The 15,681-nt window shown below is 40.3% G+C and overlaps 1 protein-coding gene across 1 annotated transcript in view; it reads left to right on the forward strand.

Annotated features, from left to right (window-relative positions):
* LOC126184413 (segmentation protein even-skipped-like) overlaps nucleotides 1-9,168 on the forward strand; it is a 78,907-nt gene extending 69,739 nt beyond the window's left edge. Inside the window, exons 3-4 of the mRNA XM_049926797.1 lie at nucleotides 1,529-1,767; nucleotides 8,949-9,168. Of these exons, the coding sequence (XP_049782754.1) occupies nucleotides 1,529-1,767; nucleotides 8,949-9,168 (459 nt within the window). The remainder of the gene's footprint in view (nucleotides 1-1,528; nucleotides 1,768-8,948) is intronic.
* The last annotated feature ends 6,513 nt before the right edge of the window (nucleotides 9,169-15,681 follow it).

The following is a 15,681-nucleotide window of genomic DNA, read 5'->3' on the forward strand; positions in this document are numbered from 1 at the left end:
CTAGTTCGGAAATTTACCGACGATCAATCTGCCCACGCGATAATGGAACAGGGATTGGGGAATCAAATAGTGATACCCGAAGTACCCTCCGTCTCACACCGCCACGTGGCTTGCGGAGTACAGATTTAGACGTAGATGTACCAGGTGTACCGGTATGAAATGAGCTTTTTTTGTGAAAATGAAACACTAATTTTGAATAGAAAAGTAAAATTATTTTATTCAAAGTACTGACCATTGCTTTCTATACATTTTGACCACCTTTCTGGCAATTTGTGGACATCACGGCAATAGAAATCTTCGTTGAAGCAAACCAATCAGACACCCAATTTTCGACTTCTTCGTAGGAATCGAAGTGTTCCTCAGGCAATGCGTGTCCCATTGATGAAAACAAATGAAAGTCGGAAGGGGCTAAGTCTGGTAAATACGGCGAGTGAGGTAGCAGCTCCCAGCCAAGTGTTTTTATTGTATCCTGAACCAGTTTTGCTTTGTGTGCAGGTGCATTGTCGTGTAAAAAAATTACTTTGCCATGTCTTCTGGCCCATTCTGGTCTTTTTTCGATCGATGCATAGTTCAAATTGATCATTTGTTGTCTGTAGCGATTAGTATTCACAGTTTCACCGGGTTTTAGAAGCTCATGACACACCACACCTTTCTGATAACACCAAACACAGAGCATTGTCTTCTTGCCGAATCGATCTGGTTTTGCAGTCGATGTTGATGGTTGTCCCGGAATAACCATGATTTTTCCCGTATAGGAGTCTTAAAATAAATCCATTTTTCATCGCCAGTAACAATTCGATGCAAAATTGATTTTCTTTCATGTCTTTCATGCAAAACTTGACAAATGGGTTTTCGGTTTTCCATCTGTCTTTCATTCAGTTCATGTAGTACCCATTTTCCACATTTTTGGATCTTTCCCATAGCTTTCAAACGGTCGGAAATTGTTTGTTGTGCAACATTTAGCGTTGCTGCCATTTGCTTCTGACTCAAAGTATCATCTTCATCCAATATTGCGTGCAATTCGGCGTATTCGAACTTTTTTGGTGGTCTTCCACGTTCTTCATTTCTTACATCAAAATCATTATTTCTGAACCGTTGCAACCATCTTTTGCACGTTGCTTCTGATAGAGCATGATCACCATGTGCCTCGACAAGCATTCAATGCGACTCTGCAGCACTTTTTTTTTCAAATGAAAACAAAAAAATTAATGCTTTCAGCAAAACATCCCTTTCTGGTACAAAATTCGACATTGTTAACGCGATGAAAACATATGATGTTGTTTGTTCCATGAGTTGATGTATACTAAATATCTTTGACAGATGTCATACCAACCAAACAAAAAAAATTAAGGCTCGTTCACAACAAATGTTCCCTATCGACACATTTGTATCTTAACGCTCATTTCATACCGGTACGCCTGGTAGTTGTAGAAGATGTAATGTTGTGAAATGGGAGTAATCTTTCCCAAAGACCTCGTACTTTGGTGATTTATTTTGGCGCGAGTGCTAAGTGGATGTGTCGGCGCAGGTGTGGTTCCAGAACCGGCGCATGAAGGACAAGCGGCAGCGCATGGCGATGGCGTGGCCGTACGCGGTGTACACGGACCCCACGCTGGCGGCGAGCCTGCTGCAGGCGGCCATGTACGTGCCGTGCCCGCCGTACTACCCACAGCCGCGCTACGCCTACCCGTACCCCAGCCCGAGCCCCAGCCCCAGCCCCGCGCAGCCGCAGCGCCAGGACGACTGCGACGGCTCGCCCAGCTGCAGGTAAGCCGCGTCAGCTAGTGCTTAACCTACGGCATCCCTGGCTTCTGCCATTCCCACTGACTCCCTCAGTTATTTCTTCACTCTGCACTGCAAGAGACTGCCGTGGGGACCACTTGGCTTCGCCAAGCCAGATTTGAAAACATTGGTGGAAAAAAGCTCCTAATTTTCAACCGATAGCTGTTTCAAGGAAACTTACACCAGTATGCACTGATCCAACGGCAAGAACAGTAATATCCTCTTGCAACAACAAGTTAAGGGGGGTAGGACGTCAAACGGGCCGACTTGGAGCGGGAGAGGAACCACAGGACATTTCAATTTCCAATGTCTATACTTTTACAAATAAATTCATAAAGCTTTGTCAGCATGACCAGGAGGGATTCAGAATTTACACTCATAGCAGTGGAAGTTCTAAAACATAACGAAGTAATTTTTTTTTTTACGTGTGAAATTTCATCATTTTTTTCACTTACTAATGGCAGCATTTGTTGATATAGGAACACATTTCTTCATAAGTAAGAGAGATTCTTCGATGAATTTTGCACAGCATACAAACCATACTTAAAGGTGTATGAAACTCTAGAATTTTCCAAATCTATTAAAAACTGTGGTAAAAATTGAGGTAATTATCTATAAAATTTGTGTTTTTTTCTAAACATGAAGTTTAAAATATAACAGTTCATTCGTTTTCTCATAAATTAAATAAATCCTAGAGTTTCATACACCTGTGAGTATGGTATGTATGCTGTGCAAAATTCATCGAAGAATCTCTCTAACTTATGAAGAAAAGTGTACCTATAGCAACAAATGCTGCCATTAGTAAGTGAAAAAAAGGATGAAATTTCACATGTAAAAAAAGATTACTTCGTTATGTTTTAGAACTTCCACTGCTATGTGTGTAAATTCTGAATCCTTCCTGGTCATGCTGACAAAGTTTTATGAATTTATTTGTAAAAGTATAGACACTGGAAATTAAAATGTCCTGAGATGCCTCTCCTGCTCCAAGTCGGCCCGTTTGACGTCCTACCCCCCTTAAAGTAATTTGGCAATTCTTAACCAGCAGAAAAATGCTCCTATAGGAGCATAAAAATGTGAATATGTTCCTGTTTATTTAAAAGACTGTGACTGAAATGTGGGGCACCAGCTACCTCTTTCTACCTTCCTCACTACCTTTAAAAATTTTCCCGAAAATTTACCCATGCGAACATATTTGTGCTTTTTTAAAGGGGAGGTTTACTATCATTGACCGGAAAAAAACCATGTTGTTTGAGAATCTTTTTCTTGCGATGTGTTGTTGTTGTTGTTGTTGTTGTGCTCTTCAGTCCTGAGACTGGTTTGATGCAGCTCTCCATGCTACTCTATCCTGTGCAAGCTTCTTCATCTCCCAGTACCTACTGCAACCTACATCCTTCTGAATCTGCTTAGTGTATTCATCTCTTGATCTCCCTCTACGATTTTTCCCTCCACGCTGTCCACCAATGCTAAATTGGTTATCCCTTGATGCCTCAGAACATGTCCTACCAACCGGTCCCTTCTTCTTGTCAAGTTGTGCCACAAACTCCTCTTCTCCCCAATTCTATTCAATACCTCCTCATTAGTTATGTGATCTACCCATCTAATCTTCAGCATTCTTCTGTAGCACCACATTTCGAAAGCTTCTATTCTCTTCTTGTCCAAACTGTTTATCGTCCATGTTTCACTTCCATACATGGCTACACTTCATACAACTACTTTCAGGAACGACTTCCTGACACTTAAATCTATACTCGATGTTAACAAATTTCTCTTCGTCAGAAACGCTTTCCTTGCCATTGCCAGTCTACATTTTATATCCTCTCTACTTCGATCATCACCAGTTCTTTTGCTCCCCAAATAGCAAAACTCCTTTACTACTTTAAGTGTCTCATTTCCTAATCCAATTCCCTCAGCATCACCCGATTTAATTCGACTACATTCCATTATCCTCGTTTCGCTTTTGTTGATGTTCATCTTATACCCTCCTTTCAAGACACTGTCCATTCTGTTCAACTGCTCTTGCAAGTCCTTCGCTGTCTCTGACAGAATTACAATGTCATCGGCGAACCTCAAAGTTTTTGTTTCTTCTCCATGGATTTTAATGCCTACTCCGAACTTTTCTTTTGTTTCCTTTACTGCTTGCTCAATATACAGTTTGAATAGCATCGGCGATAGGCTACAACCCTGTCTCACTCCCTTCCCAACCACTGCCTCTCTTTCATGCCCCTCGACTCTTATAACTGCCATCTGCTTTCTGTTCAAATTGCAAATAGCCTTTCGATCCCTGTATTTTACCCCTGCCACCTTTATAATTTGAAAGAGAGTATTCCAGTCAACATTGTCAAAAGCTTTCTCTAAGTCTACAAATGCTAGAAACGTAGGTTTGCCTTTCCTTAATCTTTCTTCTAAGATAAGTCGTAGAGTCAGTATTGCCTCACGTGTTCCAATATTTCTACGACTGTGTTATAGATATCAATCTCAAATTTGGTCAATATGCTTATTGATATTTTCTCTACACTGAAATTTTTTCGACCGGAAAAGTCGAAGAGCAAAGGCAGAAGTGCCGTCGGAACGAAAGAAAGCCGGCTCGTCTGTAATTAAAACTGAGTTGACGTTATCAAAGCATACAAGATTCTTTAGGAGTTGTACCTCGCTTAAGTTATTTGGACCATAGGAAACAAAATGGCAGCCATTTGAAAAAATAGTTTTTTTCATCAATTTTTTCGAATTTGTCGGCCAAGTAAAACTATTTATATTTGATGGATCGGAATAAAAGTGGTACAACTCCTAGACAATATAGTTAGCTTCGTCGGAAACAAAGAATCATCCCAATCGGTTCGGTAGATTTGAAGTTAACCTACCGCGCGATAAAAAAAGTCACTTCGAGAAAAACGCGTCTGAAGTTTTGACTACATGTAAATGCAGTATTATGCAACTTACGTTCAATCTGCTATTCTGGGTCCATAAACTAGTCCTTCCTCTTCCTCATAGAGGGCGTTCTGCTCAATCCGGGCTATCCTGCGCTGCTCCAGAGCCGCTCGTACGGCCGGTGACAAGAGGTTTTCGGCCGTTTGAATCCGGTGGTCGCCCGAATGCTTGACGGACTGCGTCGAATAGAGTCCCGGGCTGACGTCCATGGTTGTCAAGGTTTTCAGAATTGCTGAATACCCTTCGTTGAAGCTGCTCTCTGGCAGGAAAGTCGCAATCTCCACAGTCTTCGCACCAGAATGCAAATGGTTGGGGGCTCACTTCCAAACACACGCGTTCAAACTTTCATTTGAATTTTGTGTGTTCCCTCCCAAGCACCGGTACAATAACTCGTCCTCCGAAAGAAAATAAAAAACTGGTGTGTGAAAAAAGTCGATTTCAAGCAGGTGCATTTGTTTGTTCAACCGCGAATAACAAACAAAAAAATGGTTCAAATGACTCTGAGCACTATGCGACTTAACTTCTGAGGTGATCAGTCGCCTAGAACTTAGAACTAATTAAACCTAACTAACCTAAGGACATCACACACATCCATGCCTGAGGCAGGATTCGAACCTGCATCCGTAGCAGTCGCTCGGTTCCAGACTGTAGCGCCTAGAACCGCACGACCACTGCGGCCGGCGACTAACAAACATTTCCGTTTCGTATTCAGGGGTGAATTCTAAACACTTTTATGGATCCAAAAATGCAATTAAAAAAGAACGATTTTTTGAACCAAAAGATAGTAAACGTCCCCTTAAATATGAAACTCACCCGCATATTCGTGCTTTTTTTAAAATATGAAACTCACCTCAAACTCCCACAAGCAAGCCCAACTGTAATGCGCACACACCCACTAGTCCATCACTGTAAGTCGCTCATACTCAGTCACTCCCAGTTGGCCTTTTCCACTCAATGATTCAGCCCAGATCATTGTGATTATTTCTTTGTGTCTCCCTGCCATTGTCTCCTGTGTCACAGTCACAGTTCCCTTCGTTCTGTCCCACTACTATAGTCGCGTCTCACTGTTGCCCTCTCCCTCTTGGTCCTTATCACTGCTAATGTCTCATTTCTTCCTTCCTACTTCTGCTGCCTCATTTCACTGTCAATGTCTCTCTCTTCCTCGTTGTCATTGTCACATATTCTGTCTCTCATTGTCATTGGCTCTCACCGATGTGCACTTACTTCCTCTCTCTCTTTATTCCTCCCCCCGGCACTGCCTCCTTCACTCTTTCCTTAGCACGGTTCTGTCGCTGTCAACTACGTTCGATCGTCATTGTGTCCCTCTCTCTCGCATCACCATTGCCTCCTTCGCTATTTCTGTAACACGGTCACTCTGTACTATCTTCCAGTATTTATTACTTTTCCGTCTCTTTACCACTCCCACTGTCTTCTTATCTCTCAGCATAAAATAGATCGTATTTTTGGGAAAATTTTGGAAGATACTGTTTTGTGATAGTTAGGCAGTCGTACGTTGGTTTTAGTGGGTTCTCCTGTCACACTGAAAGGAGGGATGACTCTTACGTTAAGTGAAATTCGTGGGGCAGATACTGTTCCCTATGGAACTTACGTTTACTGGGCTGATAATGCCCCAAATTATTTGCTCGGGAATTTCAGTGACTGTTTCGCGAATACTTTGATGCAACAACACATAGTCCCATAACTCCTTAATCAGTGGATTTGCATATTGCTGATCCATTATGATCTGTGCTAGAAAAATAGTTAAGTGTCTACTGCGTTCCTCAGTATATTTAAGCAAACTGAACTGGATACGTTTGTCTGCAAAATTTGTATGAAATTCCATAGATTACGATTCAAAATTTGTGTAATTCGAATTTCAGGAGGATTCAAGGTGTCTAAAGACCAATATTGGCCTTACACGTTATTATTTTAATGTTCTTACTACTTTGACATCGCTTCTACTCGTATCATGGGTCTTTTGCCCAAAAAAATGTATTCAGAAGAACTCTTCTCAATTTCAATTCTCCCAACATTTTTTTAAGCAAATATTGTTGCGTGTACTTCATAAAAAGATCCCGCTAATTGAAAAATTAGCAACAGAAAGCAATTCTCTTCCCTTTAGTAGTTAGTCAGTGTAGTATTTATTAGGATAAATTTTAGAGAAAAACGGAAATTACACAGTTGTTATATGCATTTTAGCGAAACTTTCGGTTCGATCCCCAGAGATCACTCACCGATTCCCAACGGAATTCATGCTGTTTTAAATGCCAAACACCACACAGGGAAGGTTTTTTTTTTCATAAACTTTCCGCTATTTTTGAATAGAAATTTTGTTTGTGGTTTCATAGCTGATAAATTATTTTTATGGAAATAATAGTTCCACAGTTGCAGTTTACTGTTTTTATTTCATTTCATTATTATTATTATTATTATTATTATTCGGATTTGGCTAACTCAGGACCACGTGAAACAGCTGCTTGATGACGACATATTCTTTACCTTTGTTTGGCTTCCCAATACTTCTTTATTCTTGTTCAATGCTGTTCTCTTTTTTTCTTTTTTTCATGACCCTCGTCTCTTCTTTTGTGTTTTCTTCTGAAAACCCTTGAAATTTTTGTATCTTTTCCGTTAATTAATCTCTTTTGTATGTCTTTGTTATTCTCTACTCCTGTAAATCTTTTGTCCGCCTCTTGTTATCTATTTTCTTTAAGTGGCAATAAAATATAAGTCTCCACTTTCTCGTTGTGTGTTTTATGCTCTCGGGTGTATCACACTCTTTCTTCTCACTTTTCTATTTCCAAGTCCCATTTTCGTTTAATTATATTTTTATATAACTTACACATAATGTTGGGGCAGTCAATATTGTAATTTGTAACATGAGAAACCTAGATCGCTTGATGTGACATTGTTTATTTTATGACCAGTTTCGACAGTAACTAGTTATCATTTTCAGATTCTCAGTTCTGCAATGTACGGATGAAACAATGTTAGTGTAGTAATCTGCATGTTCTTACAATGTTGTACAAAAGGGACTATATTACCTGAATAATAAAAAGAATATATCTCCTAGGAACTGTACGTAAGTCTCGTCGACATATTGAGAATATGCTCCAGTTACAATAACACAGACCCACATTGGTTTGTCACACCTATAAAAATTGCTAAATAAAATATCTATGGCAACAATAAGGAGTACAGGAGCAGAGACAGGTATATTAGTAAAGATGATAGTGTATTAGTAAAGATGATGTCGACGACAACTCAGGAACACCGAGCTGATGCGCTTAACAGCCCATGTTGAGTAGTTACAAGCTTGGTCGCCAGGCAACGCAACCGCACTAAGGCGACGATGTGTATACGATTAGTTTGAAGACCATACAAACATATAAAGAGGAATGTAGTTCCAACTGGACGATAAACACTGTCACGACTCACAACACGAACAAGCATATAATCAGGCATAGAATCGAATATACACATGTCTATAATTATTATATACAGGCATTACATGTACATAGTTGGTCTGTACAATTTTCGAAATAATCGTGTACACGACGCCGCCTTAGTGCGGTGGCGCTGCCTGGCGACCAAGCTTCTAACTACTTAACTTGGGCTCTAAAGCGCATCGGCTCAGTCCTCCTGAATTATCGTCGACGCACCATCTTTCCTGATGTACCTGTTTTTATTCATGTACCCCATATTGGTCACATGGATCTTTTATTTAGCAAGTTTTATATGTTTAACAAACCAGTGTTGGGCTGTATTATCGTACTTGGAGCATGTTCACATTAAGACGACGAGGTTTAGTGTAGTTTTATTTCTGAGAAGTGTGTAATTATTATTATTCAGATAATGTATTATCGTACTTCGAGCATGTTCACATTATGTCGACGAGACTTAGTGTAGTTTTATTTCTGAGAAGCGTGTAATTATTATTATTCAGATAACATGGTTCCTTGTGTATAATTGTTGTACGATCATGCACGTTATTACTCTGACGTTGTTTTTACCGTATGCTGTAGATCTGAGAATCTCAAAGATGACAGATAGTAACTGTTTAATCTGATCATGAAATTAACAACTTCACATCAAGCGACCTTTGCTTCTACTATTAGATACTATATCTTTATTTATATTGTGTGAAGTGTGTCTTTTAATAAGCCAAGTTGTCAAGCTGGAACGTGGACTGTCAGCGATCCCTGTTAGATTTTGTTTTGAGCGCGGCTGTACGTGTGTGGCAGATGCGGCATCGTGAACTGCGTGGCGGCGAGTTCGTTGCCCACGGCGTCGCCGTCGCCTTCGCCGCTTCTGTCGCCGCCGCTGTTCGCGACTGGCGCGGCTGTGGCTGGCGCGGCTGCTGGCGCCGGCTCCACGCAGCTGGCGCGCCAGCCTCCCAAGCTGTTCCAGCCCTACAAGAGTGACGTCACGCCGCACGCCGACCGCGACCGCGACCGCACGTAAGGCGCGGGAACCAGCGCGGTGTCTCGCGGCGCGTGTGTGATAAGGACACTCAGGGCAGCGTCTCTGGCAAATTCCTAGACATAGCTCGGACCTGCTGCTGGAAAATACTGCCCGCTTGGCTGGTTGAGAGTATGGTATTTGTTGTGGACTGCAAAGATTTTACCGAAGAGTATTCTACCAAAGCAATGATTCGATTCCTAACGGACTGTAATTATCTGTTGGAATGACGTCACTGTAGAAGGGTGGTAGCTGATCGGAACTCAGTTACAACCATAAAGGAAAAACGTTCTGTCTGCTTTTTGAGGTTTCCTTCAAGATTATATTTCCATCGTGGAACCAGTGAGTCATTTACCCATTTCCTTTATTTCTACAGCATGTACGCTTGCAACAAGGCTCAACAGTCTAACCACGAAGTTTTCCTCCGGAAAGCTGGAGGATAACATCTCTGAAGATGTTGTGCATCCATTTTTGTGAAATTCTCAATGTAGAAGTCATAGGTCCAACTGGTCAAAGACGGAACTCGTACGTTAAGTATAGCAAAAGCGCCCCGCTTACCGAATTTCGCATTACTCTGAAGACCCCTTGCACTGAGATGAGTACTACTGTTGGTCCAACTCGTACGACAGATGTCAGTCAACGGTTAGATACATTCCAGCGTTTCAGTTTTTCTCGAAGATCTAACATAGGAGTGGCAATAGATGGCATTCTATGCGCAGCAGCTTCACACCATAATAAGTATTTAAATCTTCCACAATTCGGTGGTGTCGGGAAGCGGTAGACGTCTGGTGAAACGTGATGAACTGTTGGCAGACTAATTCTTCAACAGTGCTTTTTGGGCCATTTTTGATGCTCAGCAGTTGCCAATAACGAACACTAAATGGTTTCCTAGGACAGCAAAATGTTTGTCCCACTTTGCTCCAGTCTGTTAGAAAGTTGTGCGTGTGTTCATGATACAACACTGCTACTGAAAGACGCTTATTGGAAAGAAATCTATGAAAAACAGGTTTCTTGTTGCTCTACTGTCGCTGCGATCCTGTGTGTTAAACTGCCTCGTCTAAACATAAACCGTGCTCAGAAAAATACGCGGTGTTTTATCTCCTGCTGAATGTATTTCTTACCATTAGGGAAGCTTTGCTTCGCTAGGCCCACAGGGTATAGTATTGTGTACCTTCATGTGGATTCTTTTTGTTCAAGTTTACCTTACAAAGGACTTCTTCGTATAATAGTTCCGTTGAAATATATGTAAGAATTTGTAACATATGTTTATAGGCTTATATTTTATATGGTAAGCAAGGAGTGATGAGGATACAATCACGCCTATATAGAAAAGGAAATTAATACAGTTCGCGAAAGCAGAAACATATAAAAGAGCGAGAGTGTGAATGTTGTAAACACGACCTTCTACAGTGACATCAAGCTAAAAATAGCGATTTCGACACTTTCCTATGTGTAACTGCCTCTCCAACCTTGTCCACAGCCCATCTACACTCGAATGCGAATATCGTCTCTGTCGCTAAAGGTAAGGAAAATCGTTATGAGAACTACATAGCTACATAGCGGACCTTATCTGCTTTGTCTCACCAAGTTCTCTTTATGGATGCTTGTCTGTTTTTATATATCCAGTTTGAATAAGTTCGCTTCACAGGAATTAGTCTCTCCTGTAAAACTTCAATGCCACCGAAACGTGACAATATGGTACTTGTACTGAACAACAGTACTTCTATGTATTTTTTACTTCTCTGCTTAATTTTATTATTATAAATACTTACTATGACTGAAGCACACCGAGTTGTCCATATGAGCTCTATCAGAGTACGTCATTCGAGTTTTCCTGTTCATTGATTGTGCTGTATATAGAAAGAAGATAATACGTAAATGACTCTATATTATGTACATCATAGGGATAATCATCGTGTAAGTTGTGTAATATATGGCGTTGTCATATTTCAGTAATGTGCCAAAGATATTAAATTATGATTTAAGATTCCTGTGGTCTTTTTTTTTATTTTACAGTTCTTTCTTACAGATGCTTTTACGATAAGAAGTTCTAGCATTAAATCTTTTGTATCTGTTTTATTGTATTATTGAATTTTGCATTTATGCTATTGAAAATGGTGATGAGGAGGAGAATGGACATTAGATATGTGTGTTAAAGAATATATTGCATTGTATTTGTTATTAAATGAACCTTCTGATATATGTTACTATATTTTACAATTATATCATTTACATACTGTAAATAATGTTACTGTGTAGTTGTAATATTAATTGCGATAATTGCAGGTCAAAATACATTTAAATGGATTTAGATTATTCTTTTCTCTGGTGGCATTTTCCTGTCCTAGAATAGATTCTTGGAAAATGAGGCAGTGACAGTAAAATAAATTGACAACTGTTCACATTTGGAAGACACAAATGAAGTGAACTGTTGACTATCAAAAATTTGGAAGTTAATATTTCTGTGTTCCATAAAGCTTTGAAATTTGATAAGAAAATTCATTTTCCTTGAGTATGTGATTGTGGGAATGTATTTATGATGAATGTCATGGGACAAGTATTGTTTAATGTTGTTTGGATTTGAATGTAATTATCGAATATTGAGTTCAGTTGATGTAGCCATAAATCGAATGGGAGTGAATAAACATGGCTCTTTAATACTACAAATTTGGTCATTATATTCCTTGACCTCAGACCTGTTATGTGTGGGTATAATTATTGAAAATAGTAGAATAAACATGTGACAGTATTCTCTATGTCTGTTAAATTACATATGGTTCATACAGTTAATGCGTTTAACATTTAACGGGAGTAGGGATACTTAAAAGGTTTTCATGCATCCATAAACCCAATGTACGCTACACTGTAACAGAAAATTTGACAAAAAAGTATCTACAGATACTTTGGTAGAAGAAAGAGAACACGAACGTTGTCATAACAGTGGAAATGTGGCAGCAGTCTGCTTGATAGTGTTCAGCAATAGTAATCATAGACAATTATAGAAGTCTATGTAGTTTCATACTCTATTATCATGACACAATACTGAAGCGTTTGATTACAAATATATTCCATTACGCAAAAACAGAACACCAGATCATGGTTAATGTCACTCAAAAAAGTCGCAATACAGGGAACTATGTGCAGAAATCAACTTCTCATGCAGGGTTTTTTCCATCTCTTTTCACAGTACGTGAGTGCTGAAACCCTCGAGGAAGCAAAATGATACGTAGTCAAAATTCTGTCTAGCCATACTGACTTATGATTTAAGACTTAAATAAAAGTAGAATCAAATTACTCATAGTTTCTTTAACAAGGTCACGATCGATTTCTTCCTCTATCCTTGTATAAACAAAGTTACTAATTTGTTTCTGATGGTCTTTTCTCCACCAGTTAAATACACTACATAAGGCTGAACAGTCTGAAAATATAACGTATAGACGATAGTAACCTGGTCTCTCCCACTCCTGACAGGGGCTGATATCGGTAAAGCGAAAAGACCGCAAAGATAGAGGCACCTTTTCTGCCGACATGTAGAGGGAGCAATCGTTATTAAACTACTTTACTCTCTTAATTTTTTTGAGAGAGAGGAATCTTTACTTAATCGCTCTCAAATGAAAACTACTTATCTCACATTGCCACAGTACTTGTTGTTAAACTTAAAACAGTTTGCCAATTACAGATAGTTGAAGAAATACTGGAGTGCTGTTCACGTCAGTGGGATCAACAACAGGGTGGGCTACATCGGCTATCGACCGTATGCAAAGAAGTTCAGAGTGATAGTCAAGGGCTTGTTTCCCTCACGGGGGGAAATAACGGAAATGCTGAAACATGTAATTTTCCAAACATTCAAAAACAGACATCTAATTTCCAATGAAAACTTACTTTTAAAAAATCCTTACCGGTTTCTAGGGGAGAATTGTCGTAACTTCTTATGCCTTGTCCCCCCCCCCCCCCCCACACACACACACACCTACATTGTCCATCCGCAAAAGAAACAGAAACTAACCTGGTATATGGTGCAATTCAAAGCTTTGGTATGTCACACTCTTTGCAGAGATTTGCAAGTAACATATGTAGAAGTGCTTTCGAATAGCAAGAAATCTGTTGCGGAAATCCGAGGTTAGTTACTCTAGTGTTTATGGCCAAGGTTTGAGACTATGAATAAATTCTTGTTCTCCTACAGGACACATAATTGGATCCAATAATTATAGTTTAACCAAGATAAACAAGATCAAATTACACAATGGTTCTACAAAATAACCTCTGCATAGTTATTCGCTAACCATTAACTGAGCTTCAGATGCTTGATGAATTGAAACGCAGCTACAATGGCTTAGTAGTGGAATGGCCTCAGGACCAGATGAGATACCTATAAGATTCTATAAAAATTATGCAAAAGAACTTGCTTCCCTTCTGGTAGTAATTTATCGTAGATTGCTTGAGCAGCGAAAGGTACCTAACGACTGGAAAAAGCGTAGGTCATTTCCGTTTTTGAGAAAGACTGTAAGACAGGTCCACACAATTATAGACCTATATCGTTGACGTCAGTATGTTGTAGAATTATGGAACATGTTTTATGCTCAAGAATTATGACGTTTTTGGAAAATGCACATTTCCTGTATAAAAATCAACATGGATTCCGCATACAGAGATCCTGCGTAACTCAGCTCGCTCTGTTCCTCCATGAGATCCACAGCGCAGTGGACAACGGCGCTCAGGTTGATGCCGTGTTCCTTGATTTCAGTGAGGCATTTGACACCGTCCTGCATTGCCGTTTGATGAAAAAAATACGAGCTTACGGAGTATCGGAGCAGGCCTGCTATTGGATTCAAGACTTTCTTGCAGACAGAACTCGACACGTCGTTCTTAAGGGAACTACATCGACAGATGTAAAGATAATATCCGGAGTACCACATGGAAGTGTGATAGGACTGTTGCTGTTTACAGTACATATAAATGATCTAGTAGAAAGCGTCGGGTGCTTTTTAAGGCTATTCACAGATGCTGCAGTTGTTTGTACCAAAGTAGCAACGCCAGAAGATAGTAAGAATTTGCAGAACGACCTGCAGAGATTTGATGAATGGTGCAGACCCTGACAGTTGACCCTGAACGTAAATAAATGTAACATACTACGCATACACAGGAAAAGAAATCCACCACTGAACAGCTACATTATTGACGATATACAGCTGGAGACAGCGTCTGCCGTAAATATTTATGCGTAACTATCCAGAGCGACCTTAAGGGGAATACCCATATAAAACAGATAGTGGAAAATGTAGTCACTAGACTCAGATTCATCGGAAGAATCTTGAGGAAATGTAACTCATCCACGAAAGAAGTGGCTTATAAGGCACTTGTTCGCCCGAGTCTTGAGTATTGTTCATCTATCTTGGATCCCTATCAAGTAGGACTGATTGAGGAGATAGAGAACGAAGAGAGGCCCATTTCGTTGCGGGATCGTTTAGCTGGCTAGAGAGCGTTACGGAGATGCTAAACATACTCCTATGGCAGACGTTACAAGAGAGGCGTGGTGCGGCACGGAGAGATTTACTACTGAAATTTCGGGACAGCACTTTTCAGGAGGAGTCAGACAACATACTGAAGTTCTGGCTGTAGAGAAGCACTATCATACGCGCTTATTCAGAGAAGCTGTAGAAATCCAAAAAACACGCGAACAGTTTCAACAAGAAAGAGGAAAGCCTTAAGGTAAACGGATCCTGGATTCCCGTACTGCAGCGAACGACCGTCGTAGGTAGCAAGAGGAGAACCGCACCGGAAATGACCGCGGAGAAGCCCTCGGACGTTGGCGCGCCAGGTACATATAGTCTGCGGCCGCGAGCTCGCCTCCAGTTCACCACCGGCAATGGACGGTGAAGCTTTGACAATGCCACCCACTCGTGCTGGCGACACGTCAGGAAAATCATTAGATGAACGTCGGCCGAAGAACCCGAGACAGAAGCCAATAGGCAGTTTGTCAGCATACTGTTTCCCCACACATACATCCCGCGTATTGACCACGAGGAGAAAATTCGAGAAATTAGAGCCAATACAGAGGCTTAAGGACAATTATACTTCCCATGCACTATTCGCGAGTGGAACAGGGTTGGAGGGATCACATAGTGGTACCGAAAGTACCCTCCGCCACACACCATTAGGTGGCTTGCTAAGTATGGTGTAGATTTTGATGTAGATACTTATGGGTTATCGTATATCAAAAATGTCACCGAAACACACTAACAAAAGAGTTAGTCTATACTGCAGTGTTCTTTCGGAGATGATTAAGACTGTTCATTAACTTGCTTATTACGAATACGCAAGAGCAGACTATAATACAGAACAAGACTGCATTTCTTTATGAAAGAAAGCCAACTTGCACTCAGCGATGGAACTTTGTCTAACGTTTGACGATTTATTGTAGACATCTTAACCGTAGACTTACAGTATTTCTATAGAAAAAGAACGAGCAAGAGTAACACTTATTTAAGCAGACATCCGCAACATTACTAGTTCATA

Source organism: Schistocerca cancellata, chromosome 4 (assembly GCF_023864275.1).
Source record: "Schistocerca cancellata isolate TAMUIC-IGC-003103 chromosome 4, iqSchCanc2.1, whole genome shotgun sequence".
Taxonomy (NCBI): domain Eukaryota; kingdom Metazoa; phylum Arthropoda; class Insecta; order Orthoptera; family Acrididae; genus Schistocerca; species Schistocerca cancellata.